Source organism: Artibeus jamaicensis, unplaced genomic scaffold (assembly GCF_021234435.1).
Source record: "Artibeus jamaicensis isolate MK-2021 breed Jamaican fruit bat unplaced genomic scaffold, CSHL_Jam_final contig_391, whole genome shotgun sequence".
Classification (NCBI taxonomy): domain Eukaryota; kingdom Metazoa; phylum Chordata; class Mammalia; order Chiroptera; family Phyllostomidae; genus Artibeus; species Artibeus jamaicensis.
Genome location: NW_026521814.1, coordinates 15,663,172 through 15,680,734, shown reverse-complemented (window position 1 = coordinate 15,680,734; position 17,563 = coordinate 15,663,172). Strand labels below are relative to the sequence as shown.

The 17,563-nt window shown below is 38.7% G+C and overlaps 1 protein-coding gene and 1 pseudogene across 2 annotated transcripts in view; one reads left to right on the top strand and one right to left on the bottom strand.

Annotated features, from left to right (window-relative positions):
- The window catches only part of TTN (titin), a 270,276-nt gene that overhangs the window by 54,129 nt on the left and 198,584 nt on the right, over nucleotides 1–17,563 (top strand). Inside the window, exons 45-47 of one of the 2 annotated variants that reach the window (XM_053665080.1) lie at nucleotides 1,015–1,071; nucleotides 13,310–16,003; nucleotides 16,784–17,062. In XM_053665080.1, coding sequence (XP_053521055.1) covers nucleotides 1,015–1,071; nucleotides 13,310–16,003; nucleotides 16,784–17,062 — 3,030 coding nt within the window. Of the gene's footprint in view, nucleotides 1–1,014; nucleotides 1,072–2,151; nucleotides 8,849–13,309; nucleotides 16,004–16,783; nucleotides 17,063–17,563 lie in introns of those variants that run through there. The other variant, XM_053665079.1, reaches the window with a different exon arrangement.
- LOC119037738 (cysteine and glycine-rich protein 2-like) lies at nucleotides 11,711–12,529 on the bottom strand (annotated as a pseudogene).

Sequence of the window (17,563 nt, the reverse complement as noted above, 5' to 3'; positions counted from 1 at the left end):
CTTATGTGCATAGCAAGCATAGCTATTTCCTCTATTACTTTCGGAACTAACATTCTGCTTTTCTTCTCATCCTAATGGTATTCCATCTTCCCTCAATTCAGCTTGAGTTTTACTCTTACAGACACAGCTAATTTATTCCTTTTCCTGACTTTATTCTTACCTAGCAAAAGAATCGCAAACCAGAGCAGTTACAAAAATTACCCTGGGTTCAGACACTAAAAGTATTAAAACACTCAAAGAGTCACAGATTAAAACAACCCATGAAGTAAAGAGAGAATCGTCAAAGAAAACAGCAAGTTTGTCATTAACTTCGTGCCAGAGACCACAAGGAACTGAGAGGCCAGGGAGTCCAGCACACCAGCCCAAGGCCACACGGACTGGGGGCTGAGAGCGGCACCGGGGCACTCGCCGTTCTGAAGAAGCTGCCCCAGAGATGACCATGTCTAAAGACTGTACCTTTTCCTTGTGTAATAAAAGCAATTTTGAGTGGATGGCTCTTTGTTTTGCTTCTTAATATGTAATTGGACTTTGGGTAGTTTAATGTTTTAAAGATGGTTCCAATCAAAAGAGTATTACTAGCTGAAAATGCTTTGTTCTGCAGGAGAAATTGAGAAGAGCCATCAGCTAAAGGCGGCATGGCAGAAAATGCATGTTCCTTCTGAATATGACTTCCTCTCTAAGCGAGTGTTCAGTCAATAAGACATTTAAAAAACAAATTTCCCTTTAACTTGTGAATTGCTTTTCTGAATGCATGTAAAGGCATGGAGAATCATAACACTAAATGTGGAAATTTCATAGAGAATAGAAAATAAAAATGTTTTGAAATCTTTCTGTCAACACTGTCATCTACTTTATCAGCTCATTGACTTGTTTGGCATGAATTTTTCTGCTGCATTTGGGGGATGTAGTTTTCTATTATAATAAAGAGAAAATTGTAATTGTATGAGTTATAAATTGAGGAAGAAAGTATGTGGAATTAATCATTAAAACTTCTTTATCTTTTTTCCATTTTAGCCCATGAATCAATTCTACATGAGAGGATTGAACAGCAGATTGAGGTGGAGATGAAAGGTATTGAATGTGAGATTTAAGTAGAAATTTTGAAGGATTAATAGAATCCTTGAGCTGCCTTCCTTCTTTTTTTAGTATTATTGAGAAAAACGACATAGATGTATAAATATATCTCTTAGAGTATATATTATTACTATGTCGCATGCCTGGTTTAGTATGCTGATGGTTACATGCATTTCATAGTAATTTGTTTTATAGTCATTTAAAATCTTGAATTTAAATTTTATCAGCCATATTCAATTTCTTGTTTGCAGCCATTTTCAAAAGTGTGTATTGGGAAAAGTTGGAATCTGAATGCATGAAATCATGAAATAGGAGTTTGTTTTCAAAATCACAGTGAATTAAATTGAACAGTAGACCATAACCTAGCTGCCATACTCAGAATGCAATGTCATGAATGAATTATGATTGAAATACTACTTTATTCGGGGTGTGTGAAAAATGTTACATTCCCATTCTGGTTTACACTTCATGCACATATATCATTTTAACATTGATATGTCTCTTACACTGGCTTGCAGATAGCTGCCGTCCGTGATCCTTATTGCCTGCTTTTCTTTGTATAACTTTGTGACTTTATGGCTGTATTAGTTCGAATAAACGCCTTCTCATTTTATTTAGCTATTTATGGTTATAGTTCTTGTATATGTTTTGAAAATAGTTGATTCTCAAAAATAAAATAATTTAATCTACAATCAAAAGGATCAGAAAGGGCGTTTATTCCACTCTCTGCAAGTCAGGTAAGATTTCCCTCTTAGCCATCAAAGGAACAAAGTTTTCCTGCTCTCAAAACAAATATGCACAGGAACATGTTATTTTGAAATGCATTTTTGCTTGTTCAAGAAGAAATTTCAACAGTTTGAAGAAAAGACCAGACAACGAACGATTTTCGTGTCAGAATCTTTTAAACAGAGCATGGTGTTGCGTTTATTCGAACAAATATGGTGAGTGAATTTTTTTATGGATTTGTGAGAATCTGTAGCATGCATTTCATTTCCTATTTTGCAATTTCATTTATTTCCAACTTTTTTGAATACTATGGAAAATAGTAAAATGCTTTATAATTTAATTTTTTTTCAGAATTATTCTCTGAGGAGGAATCTGAACATTCCGAAAGAGATACACGTGATGCCTTTTCAGATTCTGAAGACATAGAGCACAGCTCCATGGCTGCTAGAAGATATGCAAGTAGAATATTATCTACAAGCTCCTGGCCTGAATATTTCAAGCCTTCTTTTACCCAAAAACTTACATTTAAGTATGTTGTAGAGGGTGAACGTGCTGTTTTTACATGTAGATTAATTGCCTGTCCAACTCCAGAAATGACTTGGTTTCACAACAATCGACCTATCCCAACAGGTCTCCGACGGGTTATAAAAACTGAGAGCGATTTACATGATCACTCTTCCAGCTTAGAAATCCAAAGGGTCCAAGACAGAGATTCTGGAAGTTATAGATTGTTAGCAATTAATAGTGAAGGGTATGCTGAATCAACAGCATCACTGCTTGTTATCCAAAAAGGACAAGATGAGAAATATTTAGAATTTCTAAAGAGGGCAGAACAGACACAGGAAGATGTGGAGACTGTAGTTGAAAGGAGAGAGGACAGGATGAAGGTGGACTTGAGGTTTACTGGTTCTCCCTTTAACAAAAAACAAGATGTGGAGCAAAGGGGAATGGTGCGAACTATTCACTTCAAGACGGCAAGTCCTGGCAAGAAAATAGATTTTATGTATGATGAAGAATATTTAGAAAGTAAATCTGACATAAGAGAATGGCTTAATGTAGGTGAAAATTTCCTGGATGAGGAGACCAAAATGAAGTTGCAGCGTCTACGAGAGGCTAGAAAAATGTTACTAGAGAAAAAGAAATCATTTCTTTTAGACATGTCTTCTGAACTAAGCTCTAGAACTTTGAGAAGTGAAGCTAGTAATAAAGATATTCTGTTCTCTAGAGAAGAAATAAAAAGCAGATCATGTTCCGATCTAGCTGAAAATAGAGATAACATAGAATATTCAACTGAGGGTATTGTCCAAAATCCACATGCCCTTCCTAATCAGATGGATCAAGACATAGAATCTGGAGAATCTCCCACAAATTTTCCAACTACTATTGATGAAGAAATTCTCCAGACAGAAATAAGGATGAACCAAGAGGTATTTCTAAGAGAAAGTCTACCAAAAGATTATGTATATGATAGAGTTCTAGCAAATGAGAATACCCAAGCAAAAAGACAGGTTGAAGAAATTATGACCAAAACTGAAATTGGAGAGTCATCTAAATCTGTCACTAATGTATATAAGGACAAGAAACTATACGCCAGTGAATCTTTTGGTACATCTACAAATATTAAAGAAAATGAAGAACTCAGTACTGAAAGAATAAGAAAGGGTGATTTGAGAGAATTACAACACTCTACTTCCACAAGAGTTAATGATTTTAAAACTGAACAGGAAGAAAAATCCACAGGGTTTTTTGAAAATTCTTTTCGAAAGTATCTGCCACATTGTCCACCTTCGTTTCTTCAAGAAATTGAATCTCAAGAGGTTTATGAAGGTGACAGTTGTAAATTTGTGTGTCACTTTCAAGGGCACCCTCAACCCATAGTTGTGTGGTATCACAATGATGTACCAATCCCACGAAACCAAGGTTTTGTCATTCACACCTTGGAAAATTATTCAACATTAACTTTTTCTTCTGTTCATCATCAAAATGAAGGTTCTATCACCTGTGTGCTGTTTAACCAATATGGAACAGTAAAGACAACTGGTACACTGAAAGTGACAGCAAAACAAAGGTGTGGTGTCCAAACCCAGAGAGTCCCAGTGCTGCATGACTACACTGACGAGAACGAAGAGCTGGCATTGGTGTTTGACCAAGCAGAAGACCTTCTTCCATCTTTTAGACAAGAGGGCCAAGCCAACCTCCATATATTACAAACTAACCCAGCAGTTCCTCCCTCTGATGATGCAGAATTGTTTTCCTTTCCTGTAGAAATTCAGGTAACAGCAGCAACTCCTACCCCAGAACAGGACAAAGAGTCAAGAGAATTGTTTCCATTTGAAGAGTTGGAATCTAAAGCAACACCTAGACATGAGGCCACACAGTCACCCAAACACAAATTTATATTTTCATCTGATATTACTAATGAGCCACCAAAAGTGTTACAAGAAATGCCAAGGCATGCCTGGTGTAGAGAAGGGGATTTCATAGTACTGGAATGTTTACTCTCAGGTGAGCCAAAGCCTGTGGTAACGTGGTTTCAAAATGGAGTCCTCTTAACACAGAACCAAAAGTTTCAATTTGAAGAGGTGAACTGTAGCCACAGATTATATATTGATGATGTCGATGTTCAAGATTCTGGAAAATATAAATGTGTTGCTGAAAACAATTCAGGAACAGCTGAGAGTGTTTCTTATCTCACAGTAGAACCTGTCACTCACAGGGAATATAGTCAATCAGAAAATATTGGAGGAATTTATGAAAAATATTCCAAAGATCAGCAAATTCAGGGAGAATCTGTAAGGGCACATTTGTATGATTATCCAGCTGGTCCTTTTACTTCCCAATCTTATGTACAAGAATATTCTATAAAAGAGTATTTTCAAGACCTTGAGACCACTGAGCAGATAGACCAGAAAGACCATGTTCATTGCACATCCTCTAGAGAAAAACTACCCAGATTTATGCAGGTTGCCTCTAGGTCCATAAAAACCAACAGGCTTATCAGGGCTGAACTCATAAAATGTCAGGATGAGTGGAAAGAAGAACATGTAGATAAAAAATCAAAGCTGCACCAAGCAGAGGGTACTGTTTACCCATTTGTTGATGATTTCAGTGAAGTTGAAATTAGGAAAGAGGTAAGAAATGGTTTTGGAAAATTTGGTGAACCAGAAAGGGTCTATATGGGAGAATATGGCCAAAGTGACAATTTCTCGAATATCCAATCTGAGAAAAGTTCTGATAGTTATGCTACAAAGGACCCATCTACCACTGAATATGAAGAGCCCCTTGCTGAAGAGAGGTGGTACCCAAGAAAAAAGGTGAAGCATAGAATCATTGCATTTGAAAAGTTACAACATGTAGAAAAAGGAGTTCTAGAGAAAAGACCTACCAAGAAATCATTTGTTAATCCTCCTCCAAAGAAGCCTGATGGCACTGACTTTCCATTAAATCAAAGAGAATCACAGTCAAGTAACCTAAAGGCAAATAGGTATCAAGCAGAGAAAATGTCTCCAAACACTGAATCAGATTCATCTAACATCGTAATGAATTTAAAGCTGCTTTCTTCTGAAGCTCATGAGGAACTGAAAGCCCAAGAGAGGGAACAATGGAAAGAAATAGGTCTTCTAGAGCAGTCTGCAGTTTCTGAAAGGGCAGCATATGAAACACCTACTATATTGGACCTAAAGCAGTTGCATTCTCAGATAGAAAATCCAGATTCAAAATTCCAAGAATTAGATAGTAGTCAACCAGAAGAAGCTTATTTTAAGATCCAACATCCTGCTTCTGAAACAGCTGGTGCTGAGAGCATTGTATTTGATCTAAAACAAATGTATTCTCATATAGGACATCCAGCTAAGGAGTTCCAAGAAACTGGACAACAGTGGGAAGTACCTCATAAAGAAGAAATTTCCAGCCCTGACATACTACAATTTGATGCACAGAATACATCTAAAAGAGTGCAAAATGGCGTATTTACTAATCAGGAAATTTCTTCCAGTCAGGACTGGATGGAGAGAAGCTGTACTGTTGAAAAGGACTTTTATTTGGAAAAAGAAGTCCAACAGATACAGGAACAAAATTTAGATATTTTAAACACCGATAGTTCTCTTAAATTCTTTCCTGGAAAAATCCACAGTGAATCAGGTGCTCTACTTCAGACCTCATCTGCAGATGTAGGAGAGCCTGATATTTCTGAGAAAAAACATGCTTTAGAAAATGGAGATCAAAGTTTCATCTCACTTTTGAAAAAGGCAGCGAGTGCAGAAATGCTTTCAGAAGTTTGTGAAGTGAAGGAAGAAGACACTTTGAAACCAGCATTGGCATCATTTCAAAAGCAGGAGGGAGGGACCCAGGAATATGCCAGAGGAATTCTGGGAGACCACAGAGGCGATGTTCAGGAAGCAGACACACTCCACAGGAAGCTCTCCCTGAGCCAGTGCTTTCCATTCTTGATGACTGAGGAGCAACAAAATCCAAGTGATATCTCTGAAGAAGAAAAACTGTACAAAGAAGTTCCAGTTCAAAATGAAACTTCTCTCTTCACTCCTGAAGAAGAAAAGATAAAAACTAGTTTTTCTGAAAATCTCCCTATATTGGATGAGGAACATACAAAGGAAGGAACGGACTCTGAGTCCTCACTAACACAATATTTACTTGCTGCTGGAAAACATGAAGTTCCCAAAACGAAAGACACCAAAGACAAGACAAAACTTGTCCAGGGTGAATCAATCACATCTATGCAGGTGGAAGAAGTAACTTTCAACACTGTGTATGAATATTACAACCAACAACAAGAATCACTAGGTCGCCCATTTTCTCCCGAATCTGATATTTCCATTGATGTGGGAAGTATAAGCAGTGAAGAAATCTCTGAGTTAGATCAGTTTTATACCCCACCATCCTCTGTTGAACATTTTGAAACTCCAAAGTCTCCTGATTTATATTTTACTCCATTAGATACAACTAAACAACCTTCAACAAGTCCAGGAGGTGAGATTGTTCAAAGAACCACATCTTTAGAGGAAGTTGCCGAAAGGTACTCAACACCTTCAGAAGGCGAGATGACTCTAGAGAGATATTCCACACCCCCAGGGGAGACTCTGGAGAGATATTCCACACCCCCAGGGGAGACTCTGGAGAGATATTCCACACCCCCAGGGGAGACTCTGGAGAGATATTCCACACCCCCAGGGGAGACTCTGGAGAGATATTCCACACCCCCAGGGGAGACTCTGGAGAGATATTCCACACCCCCAGGGGAGACTCTAGAGAGATATTCTACACCTTCAGGAGGAGAAACAATCGAAAGATATTATATTCCTATTGGAGGACCAAACCCCACTGGAAATGTTAAAAGGTGCCCATCAAAAATAGAAAGGGAAGACAGTACGCCAAATGAGCATTTCCATACACCTACAGGAGAGCGAAGTTCAGGTTATGAAATAGGGCGTTCTGATTCATTTGGCACTCCCAATGAAGCCATCGAACCAAAAGACAATGAAATGCCTCCATCTTTTATTGAACCTCTGACCAAAAGGAAGATATATGAAAATACAACATTAGGCTTCATTGTTGAAGTTGAGGGCATTCCAGTTCCTGGTGTGAAATGGTATAGAAACAAGTCTTTGCTAGAGCCAGATAAAAGAATCAAGATAGAAAGGGTGGGTAATGTATGTTCTTTGCAAATTTCTAACATTCAGAAAGGAGAGGGGGGAGAGTACATGTGCCATGCCGTAAACATCATAGGGGAAGCCAAGAGCTTTGCCAATGTTGACATAGCACCCCAAAAAGAAAGAGTGGTGGCACTCCCACCTCCAGTAACACATCAGCATATCATGGAGTTTGATTTGGAAAACAGTTCATCATCGAGAACTCCTTCTCCTCAAGAAATTGTGTTGGAAGTTGAATTAAGTGAAAAGGATGTTAAGGAGTTTGAGAAGCAAGTAAAAATAGTCACAGTTCCTGAATTTACTCCTGATCATAAAAGCATGATTGTGAGTCTAGATGTTCTTCCATCAAATTTAGCAGATCTGAATATGGCCTCAAGAGGGGAAGAAGACAAAGATTTAAAGATTGACTTGGAAGTATTTGAAATGCCTCCTCGTTTTATAATGCCTATTTGTGATTTTAAAGTTCCAGAAAGTTCGGACGCTGTGTTCAAATGTTCAGTCATAGGCATTCCTAGTCCCGAAGTTAAATGGTATAAAGAATATATGTGTATTGAGCCAGATAACATTAAATATGTGATTAGTGAGGACAGTGGAAGCCACACCCTTAGAATTCGAAATGTCTGCCTGTCTGATAGTGCCACATACAGGTGCAGAGCTGTGAACTGTGTAGGAGAGGCTATCTGCCGGGGCGTTCTCACCATGGGAGATTCCGAAGTATTTGCTATGGTACCGAGGAGAAGTAAAGTGACTTTAAGCAGTTTGAAGGAGGAGTTAGTCTTAAAGAGTAAATATTCAGGCAGCTTTTTTGAATTCCAGGTGGTGGAAGGGCCTCCCAGGTTTATCAAAGGCATTTCTGACTGTTACGCCCCTGTGGGCATGGCAGCGTATTTCCAGTGTTTAGTTCGTGGCTCTCCAAGACCCACAGTTTACTGGTACAAAGATGGGAAATTGCTGCAAGGAGCAAGGTTCAGTGCTGAGGAAAGTGGCATAGGGTTCCACAACTTGTTCATAACAAGCTTAGTGAAAGGTGACGAAGGTGAGTATAGGTGTGTAGCTACCAACCACACAGGAATGGCCGAGACCTGTGCAGCACTCATCCTGATGTAAACTTTCTGTACACTGTTTTAATGCCTCAGTAATTATTACAATTATTTTGAGCGCTTTTATACTTCCCAAATTGTACAGATCTAATAAATTTCCGGATGTGGCAAGTCTATTTAAATGCATTACATTGAAGACCCCTGAGAAAACAGTTTCTCCATGTGGACGTCTCGTATTTGTAATACATGTAAATATTCTGTTATTCATCACTGTGGAATCATCACTGTGTCAATTATGCTGTGAAAAATCAAGCACAATTAAATATTTATTTGGCTACCTAATTGTTTGTATTTCTATTTTATCTTTATTTCTCCTCGCCAAAGTGTTTTAGCAGAATGTATCCTCTTTCAGCAGATGAACTCTACAGGTAAAGTAAAGTGCAATGTAGAAGACCGTGTCAAATGACCACACGCAGACAAGTTGGTAAGGGAAAATCTCCTCTCTGCTCTGAGTATAAGTAGTTTTTGAAATGATAACTCTTTGCAGCCAAACTCATGCTAATTCATTTACTCAGGCTTAGAGTACATAAAATAAAAAACAGAAATTGAAACCAGCTTTGCCCATTTGATAACTGACTATATATTACCTGTTTGACATTACATTCTTAGTATAATTTTGGCTTTTAAAAATACTTTAATATTAATAACCCTCTCCTTAAGTGTTTCGACTCATGCTGATTTTGAAGGGGCCAGTGGTGCTCAGTGGATAGAGTTCATCTGGACATTTGCAGATTGTGCAAATGCAGATCTTTCCACTTTGGGGAACAACCTCATTTTCTCAGTATTCAAGATGACATCAAATGTAAAATTAAATGTTAACTTAACATTTGCCTGGGGAAAGAAGAAACTACCATATTACCTTTATATATAGATTTTAAACTCTAGTACAATGTCAGAATCTCTAAAATTAGAAAAAAGATGGTAGAACATTTTTAGAATTCAGGCAATATGGTAGTTTGTATTTGTATATAACAAGATAATAAGCTTTCCTGTCACTTTCACTGAATTTCATTTTTAAAACTAAAAGTTAATAAGCATTCAAATTCAAGATTTATATGTTTCTAAAGTGACATTTTTGTTCAAAATTGGAATTATAACAAATTCTCGAAATTCTTAGCATTGTACCTATGTACCAATGTGAACCTAAATCTTCTCTTATAAATTATAATAAATATAGAGGAAGTTCATTTTTTATCTGAAAATGAGGGATTGGACCAGAAGTCCTAAGAGGGGATCACTCAGTGCTATACGTCATCCCTGCGGTAACTTTTCTTCACATGATTTGGAATAAATTTGAATTGTGCAACTGATTATGAGAGAAATGATAGAGTGTAGTAGTGAAATGATGACTCTTTCCTCCCCTCAACTCTTAAATTACTCCCTGTTGCCTAACGGCTGTGTTCATCCCCTGCACTGAACAATTTGTAAGTGCCATGACTGAATTAAACATTAATTTTAACTGTAAAAAAATTAAACATTTAATTTAAATCAAATTTTCTAAAGAATTTATATAACCAAGCATGTTTACTACGTTTCTTTCATTGTATTACCTTTTTATTCCCACATGGGAATTTCCTAAGAGCTTCCCAAAGTAAATAAGCAGTTAAGGACACGTGCAGAACGTAGACAGAGCAGTCGGGCTTATACCCGCATCTCCACACCCCGAAAACATTCATTTTTCTTGTTTGGAGTCACTGTCACTTGTCAAGATAGATACGCTCTTGTGGAGCAATCTATTCTGTTTCAACCAGTGAGTACACAGTATCTGTAATAGTAGTTATATGTAATGGAATATATCACATCCTGAATCCCTGAAATAAGACTAATCTGATGCATAGCCATTAATTAACAGTGAATAATTATTTATTCTACTCTTAGTCACATGATGGCAATTCGAATAAATTAGAAATTCAAGTCATGACAAACACAACAAGCATGTGTTACCCAAATATTATAGAGCATAGATGAAAACAGTTCAAAAATAGTTTCTTAAAAAAAAAGAAAGAAAGGTTTTAATGCCTTATTGGATTTTCAGGAAGTACTGAAAAATACACATTTATTCACATAAGGAAGGCTTCATGTGATTTTTCTCATTAGAATTCTGTTAGTCTCAAATGCATTAAACTGGAGGATATACAGCATAACAATGACCGAATAAAGAAAATTAAGCTTGGCCCACACTTGGCTTATTTATTAATTATTGAAATTTTCAAATTTTCTGACTCAATGGCATATAAATTAAAAGCCTGAAATATTAATTTCTCTGGTGCTGGGTAAAGAATTCATTTATTACATAGTCGAATAGACATAATTATTAGCTGCTACAACTACATGTATTTTTATCCACATCTTCTGTGTTTCAGCACATTTAAATTTTATTCACTTTTTTTATGGTCAATACATGATATTTAGAATTAAGGGAAAAGGCTTCAACATATTAGTGAGTAGGGGTATGTGCACTACACTGACAGCCATTTCCTTCCCAGATATTTTGGCAGTGCTAGGAAAGGGAAAGCTGGCATGCGTAATATGTTACAGGTTAAATGTGAAGTTAAGTGGCCACCATTAGTATATGAAGTTAATCAGTGATTTTATGGCTACTAAGTGAAACAATAAATAACTGAGTGGGTATTCTACATGCTGTCGCTAAGTTTTTCCAGTACATATATAGGTGGCAGATACTAGAGTCCTGCCTTATAAATGCTAGTCCACTAGCACCGAAAGGAATTATGTTATGAGACTGTTCCATGTGGTGTAAGTGGAGTGAACTACTAACAAAACTGCTTTTGAGTAAGACAATAAAACTACTACTTATGTTCTACATACGTAACAGATTTAATGAAAAAAATCTAATTCCTGATGTCAAATTACACAACTTTCATCCGGTCATGCGTGATTCTGTTTAAAGAGTTTCTGTTATTCACTGCTTTGTTTTTCTCTTCAGTAATGTTGTACAGGTATTTCTTGCACAATAAAACGCAATCAATTTTTTTTTCAACTGAAGTTTTATTTAAAATGTAACAGAAATGGTCCTTGAAAACGCGTATGAATAGAGCAAAAGGACACGGGCTCTCTGCCGAGAAGTCAGCCCGCCGGTTCAGGGGCAGGCTGCCCCACAGCGCTGCAGTGCGGTAGGGCTCCACACTAGTTTAGTGTCCTGGTGCCTGTGCCTAGGTTATGTAGAGATTCTCGGCGTGCGATCTTTGTTCTGTGTGTACACCTCCATTGAACATGAACAAAGGCTCCTGCTCCTGGACCATAGCCAAATCCATGGGGCCCAAAGATCTCTGCATAGCATCCTTTACAATAGATATCTCCTTTCTCATCCAGAGTTGTTGATTTCTTCCCACACTTGGCACACTGGAACAGTTCTTGTGCCAGGGCTTTCCAGCTACAGTCTTCTCTGCAGCATTAATAGAATTCACACATCTGGGACTCTTCTCAGCACCTCTGCATTTCTGAGCTAATTTACAGCTGGTTGGATTTGTTGCAAGTCTGTCAGGCTGAACACTCTCGGGCTTAATACTGAGTCTCCTGCCCCATCCGTGTTGAGCATGCCAAGGCCCTGGCCTTTGGGCCCACACTTTTTTTTGTTTTAGCTTAAACGACAGACATGTATTTCTTATAGTTACGGAATCTGGGAAGTCTGAGATGATCAGAGTAGCAGTATGCAACATGGTCAGGTTCTGGCTGGTAGATAGTTGCCTTCTTGCTGTGTCCTTAAGTGATGGAGAGAGAGTTCTAGTCTCCCCCTCCGCTTACAGCAACACATACTTCTTTCCATAACAAGACGTGCAGTAAACCTCTTCATCATGACTTGTCACTGTGGTACTACCTGCAGAGTTTCTGTATACACAGAAAGCAGCAGCAATGGAAGCCTGTAGCACCACACTGCCCCTCTTACACACCGTACACAGTCCTCCCACAGGCCACATACTCGTTCTTACCTCCCCAAAGGGCCATTGCTTGGGAGGCTGGGCCATGCACCAAGGGCAGAGCTAAGGGGGCCTGCAGGCTTCGCGATTGTGAGGGGAGTCAGGAGCCACAATCAACGTTTTAATGTTGGAGTTGTTTTCTCTCATTTCTGATTCTCCCATTTTCTTGACTAACTTGAGTTAACATACATCTTATTACCAAAGTGCTGTAGCGGTTTACACAGGCCGAAAAGAAGGCTTGCATTCTAGTAACTGTGAGCAGTAGTTCTCCTAAAAATTCAGATTAAACATTCCCTGTGGCCCCTCGTTTTGACTAATGGCTTCAGTGTATAAGCAGTAACTAGAATACGGATCATCTCTTTTGAAAAGAATGAGTCTTTAATTTGATAATGAGGATATTTTTAAACTAAAAAAAATTTCTATGTAAATAATAATTCTGGATCTTTTAAGAAATTGATTTAAATAACCCTGCATTCTTTTATTACAATATTTAGCCAGCAGTTTTTCAAACTTGAGAGTTGGGGTTATATCACAAAAAATTCATAAGAACATCTTTAAAATTTATAAACTATAACACGAATGAAGTGGATTGAAAGCTGCATTAGTATACTATTTATAATTGTATGATGTGATGTAATAAACTAAAATTTAACCCTTAGAAATGTGCTTTTTGATAAGTTAATCTCAGGATAATCTGATGATTCCAGGAATGAAGCAGAAGAAGACCATCAATTGGTATACAATTTTTTACTTTTATTTTTTTGTTAAATAAAATTGATGCTGAAAATAATCATTTTTCCCCATACAGACTTTTCTAGTTACCTTCTGTCTGCTGATGAAGAAGGACTCCAAACCTATAGTTCTGACCTTCAGTTATCTAAAAGAAGTGAAACACTTGAACTTTTGTCTGAACTTCCAGCTCATTCAACTAAATTTGATTCCCCAAAGCATGGCAGTGTCCCAGTTTTTATCAAAGAACTGTCAGATGCTGAAATAAGCATAGGGGATTTGGCTAAACTGTCTGTTACTGTCACCGGCATTCCCAAACCTAAAATTCAGTGGTTCTTTAATGGAGCACTGTTAACGCCTTCTGCTGACTACAAATTTGTTTTTGACGGTAATGATCACAGCTTGATTATTCTGTTCACAAAATTTGAAGATGAGGGAGAGTACACATGTGTCGCCAGTAATGAATATGGGCAGACAATCTGTAGTGCCTATCTAAAAATAAATTCCCAAAAAGAGGGTCACAAGGAGAGTGAACCAGAATCAGTACTGGAGAAACCTCTGGAAAAGCTTGAGGGTCCTTGTCCTCCTTACTTCCTTAAGGAGTTAAAACCAATTCAGTGTGCCCAGGGGCTCCCTGCTGTCTTCGAGTACTTGGTGCTTGGAGAGCCTGCACCCACTGTTTTGTGGTTCAAAGAAAACAGGCAGCTTCACACCAATGTTTATTACACTATCATTCATAATCCTGATGGTTCTGGGACGTTCATTGTCAATGACCCTCAGGGGGAAGATAGTGGCCTCTATGTCTGTAAAGCAGAGAACATGTGGGGTGAGTCCACCTGTGCTGCAGAGCTGCTTGTGCTTCTGGAAGCCACAGAAGTGACGGATGCAGCTGACAAAGCAAAGTCCACCCCAGAGGCTCCTCAAGATTTTCCACAGATGTCGTCAGAGGGCCCTGCAGCTGAACCATTGGACTCAGAGCCAGAAATTGCAGCTTTTGTGAAGGATACCATTTTGAAAGCTGCTTTAATTGCAGAAGAAAAACAGCAGCTTTCTGTGGATCCTGTTAAGACCAACAAACTGAGCAGTCCAGTTACCTTAGTAGGTGAGCAATTGCAATCCACAGCCACGTTGCAGCAGGATATGACACCTCCTGGAACCCCCCGGGAATATCCTCCTGGCAAAGAAGATATTCTAATGCTGCAAGACTCACAAGTGGTTCAATCAGATACTGAAAGAAATTTCCCAAATGTCATTTCCATGCAAGAAGTTAGTTTATTAACAGGCACGCCTCTGAAAACTTTATTAGCTGAACCTGAAGGGAATTATCCACTGTCTGCAGTAGAAGAACCTCCAACCCATTCGTATCCAACCTCTGTGGCAGAGGAAGTACCTTTACCAAAAGAAAAGACAGTATCTTCAGTGGACAAAGAGCAAACAGGGCCTCTTCAAAAGCAAGAGGCACAGAGTGCTGTCATCGTGAGTCAGAGCTTAGCTGAGGGACGTGTGGAAAATTTTGAAGGTCCTGACATTGTGGTGTCTGAGGTAAACTGTGAGCCCCAGTTCCCTTCAGAACACACCTGCGCAGAGGAGGGAGGAATTCTGATGGAAAGTGCAGCTCAACTGGAAAGTACAGCTCAAGATTTTGGGGCCAGGACCGAGGAGAGCAAGTCCTTAAGTTTTCCGCTAGCGTGTGAGGAAAAACAGGTACTGCTCAAGGAAGAGCATTCGGAGAACTTGGCAATGCCTCCTAACCAAACCACTGAGTATAAGAAAGAGCCTGTGGTTGTAAAGGGTGTACAGGAAGTGCAGGGATGTGACCTTCTTTCTAAGGAAAGTTCGCTTCCTGGTATGCCAGAGGAGCAAAGACTAAACCTGAAAACTCAAATCCGCAGGGCTCTGCAAGCAGCTGTGGCCTGCGAGCAAACAAGTCTTTTCTCTGAGTGGTTACGAAACATTGAAAAGGTGGAGGTCAAGGCCATAAACTTTGCCCAAGAGCCCAAATGCATTTTGTGCACCTACCTTATTACCTCAGTGAAGTCTGTAACAGAAGAATTAACCATCGCTATTGAAGGCATTGATCCTCAAATGGCTGACTTGAAAACTGAATTTAAGGATGCTCTGTGCTCTATTATATGTGAGGAAATAAACATCTTAACAGCTGAGGATCCTAGAATTCAGAAAGGAGCCAAAGCAGGCTTGCAGGAAGAAATGGCTTTTTCAGACTCACAGAAGGTTGAAACAATCACTGAACCAGACATTGAATCTAAATATTTTGTCTCAGCAGAGGAGGTCAGTTATTTTAATGTGGAAAGTCAGGTCAAAGTTGCAGATACAACTGTCACTGATGGGGTTGCTACAGCTGCTACATCTGATGAAAAGCAGGATGAGGTGCCAAAACTATCTGAGGAAAAAGACAGGCTCTCTGAAAGTGGCTCTGAGAAGGTTGGGCTAGGAGACATTCAGGAAGCTGAGGGTAGCTTAGTCAAAGGGGGTGCTCCTGTCATTCATGCACCCTTAGTGGACACTCTTGCTGAGGAAGGTGACGCTGTAAACCTCACATCGTCCATAACAAATGCCAAAGAGGTACATTGGTATTTTGAGGGTAAACTGGTGCCTTCGGATGAAAAGTTCAAGTGTTTCCAAGATCAGAATACATATACGCTAGTAATCGACAAAGTAAATATAGAAGAACATCAAGGAGAGTATACCTGCGAGGCCTTGAATGACCATGGAAAAACAGCAACTTCAGCAAACCTCACTGTAGTCAAAAGAGGTTGGAATTTAAGGATTAAGTAGATCAAGCTCTAACATTCACTGGATTGTAATGAGTTAGGTTTCATCACCGAATTTTCACTTACCTGCCATAATGTAGTCATTGTAAGAATGAAATCATGGACATAATCATGGTTATTAACGCTTTTCCTTTTCCCTACCTGCCTTATTGGATAATATGGCGTATCTACATTATTATTTATTTTTAAAATAAGACATGTTTTTATATGTTTTGCAATACCAGTATAGGCTTCTTAGTTTATTTTTGTGTGAAAATAATTTAATAACATGTAATAAAAGCCTGTCAGTGAACACTGAGTTACTCCAAAATTGCCAGTCTCATCCCTAAATTCAAAATGACCATGATTAACTGTCCAGTTATGTTTCTTGTTTCTTTTCCTCTTTTGCTGTCGTACCACGTATCACTTTATACAGTAGATCTTGTTTCTTCACATTATTCTCAGTGTTTCCAGTCAGCATGGTATATTGAGACAATATACCATGTTGTTATGCATGTAATCCAGTACCATCACATTTTAATAATTTTTTTCACAATTCACTGCAAAGTAATGATTGAATATGTTGAAAGCTGCATATTGGGTTTTTTTTTTTTGCCTTCATTGATCCTTCTCATTTTCCAGTCACTTGTCTTAGTGCTGCAACCTGTCTCACCAATTGCAACTGTTCTTACTTCATTAACAGAAACACAAATTAGGAGGAAAAGGAAAATGTGGTGTCTGTGACCAGGAGGGATGCTAACAGATTCTGCTTCCCTTTGCAGCTGCCCCCGTGATCAAGAGGAGAATAGAGCCCCTTGAAGTGGCTCTGGGCCATCTAGCCAAGTTCACCTGTGAGATCCAAAGTGCCCCCAATGTCCAGTTCCAGTGGTTTAAAGAGGGCCGAGAAATTTACGAGAGTGACAAGTGTTCAATTCGATCTTCAAATTACGTCTCCAGCCTGGAGATCCTGAGAACCCAGGTTGTTGACTGCGGCGAGTACACCTGCAAAGCGTCCAATGAGTACGGCAGCGTCAGCTGTACAGCCACACTGACCGTGACAGGTAAATGCCAAACGCTGAGTCAGATGTTATCATTTCATTTCACGCTGTTGCCTAATTTGCTTTTCATGCAGGTGCAGGAAGTGCTTGTTCTGCCAATGGGAGAGACCAATAGCTGAGACGGTAATGTGGTGGCTAGAAATTGCAGGTCCCCTGTGGGGAAACCATTATTTAGTCCTATTTCTCACAATAACTAAAGAAAAATAAAAGTAACTTGTTATTCTTAGAAAAAAAGTTAAGGAATCAAATGAGCAGTGGCTCCTGAAAGTTTGGTTTTGAGGGGTTTTATTTTATTTGCTTTTTTTGTTCTCTTTTTAAAAAAAAATGACTAACTTGGTGGATATACCGTGGATAAGTGCAAATGGGTCGGCCCTTCATATAAAAATGTTGGGACCACCAAAATTTGGGGTGGCGCTGAAAAATATAAAATATCCCAATGCATTTAATAATTTGAATCCAGTTAACCAATTAAGAACAGAATTACAAACTGAGAAATGCCAGAGC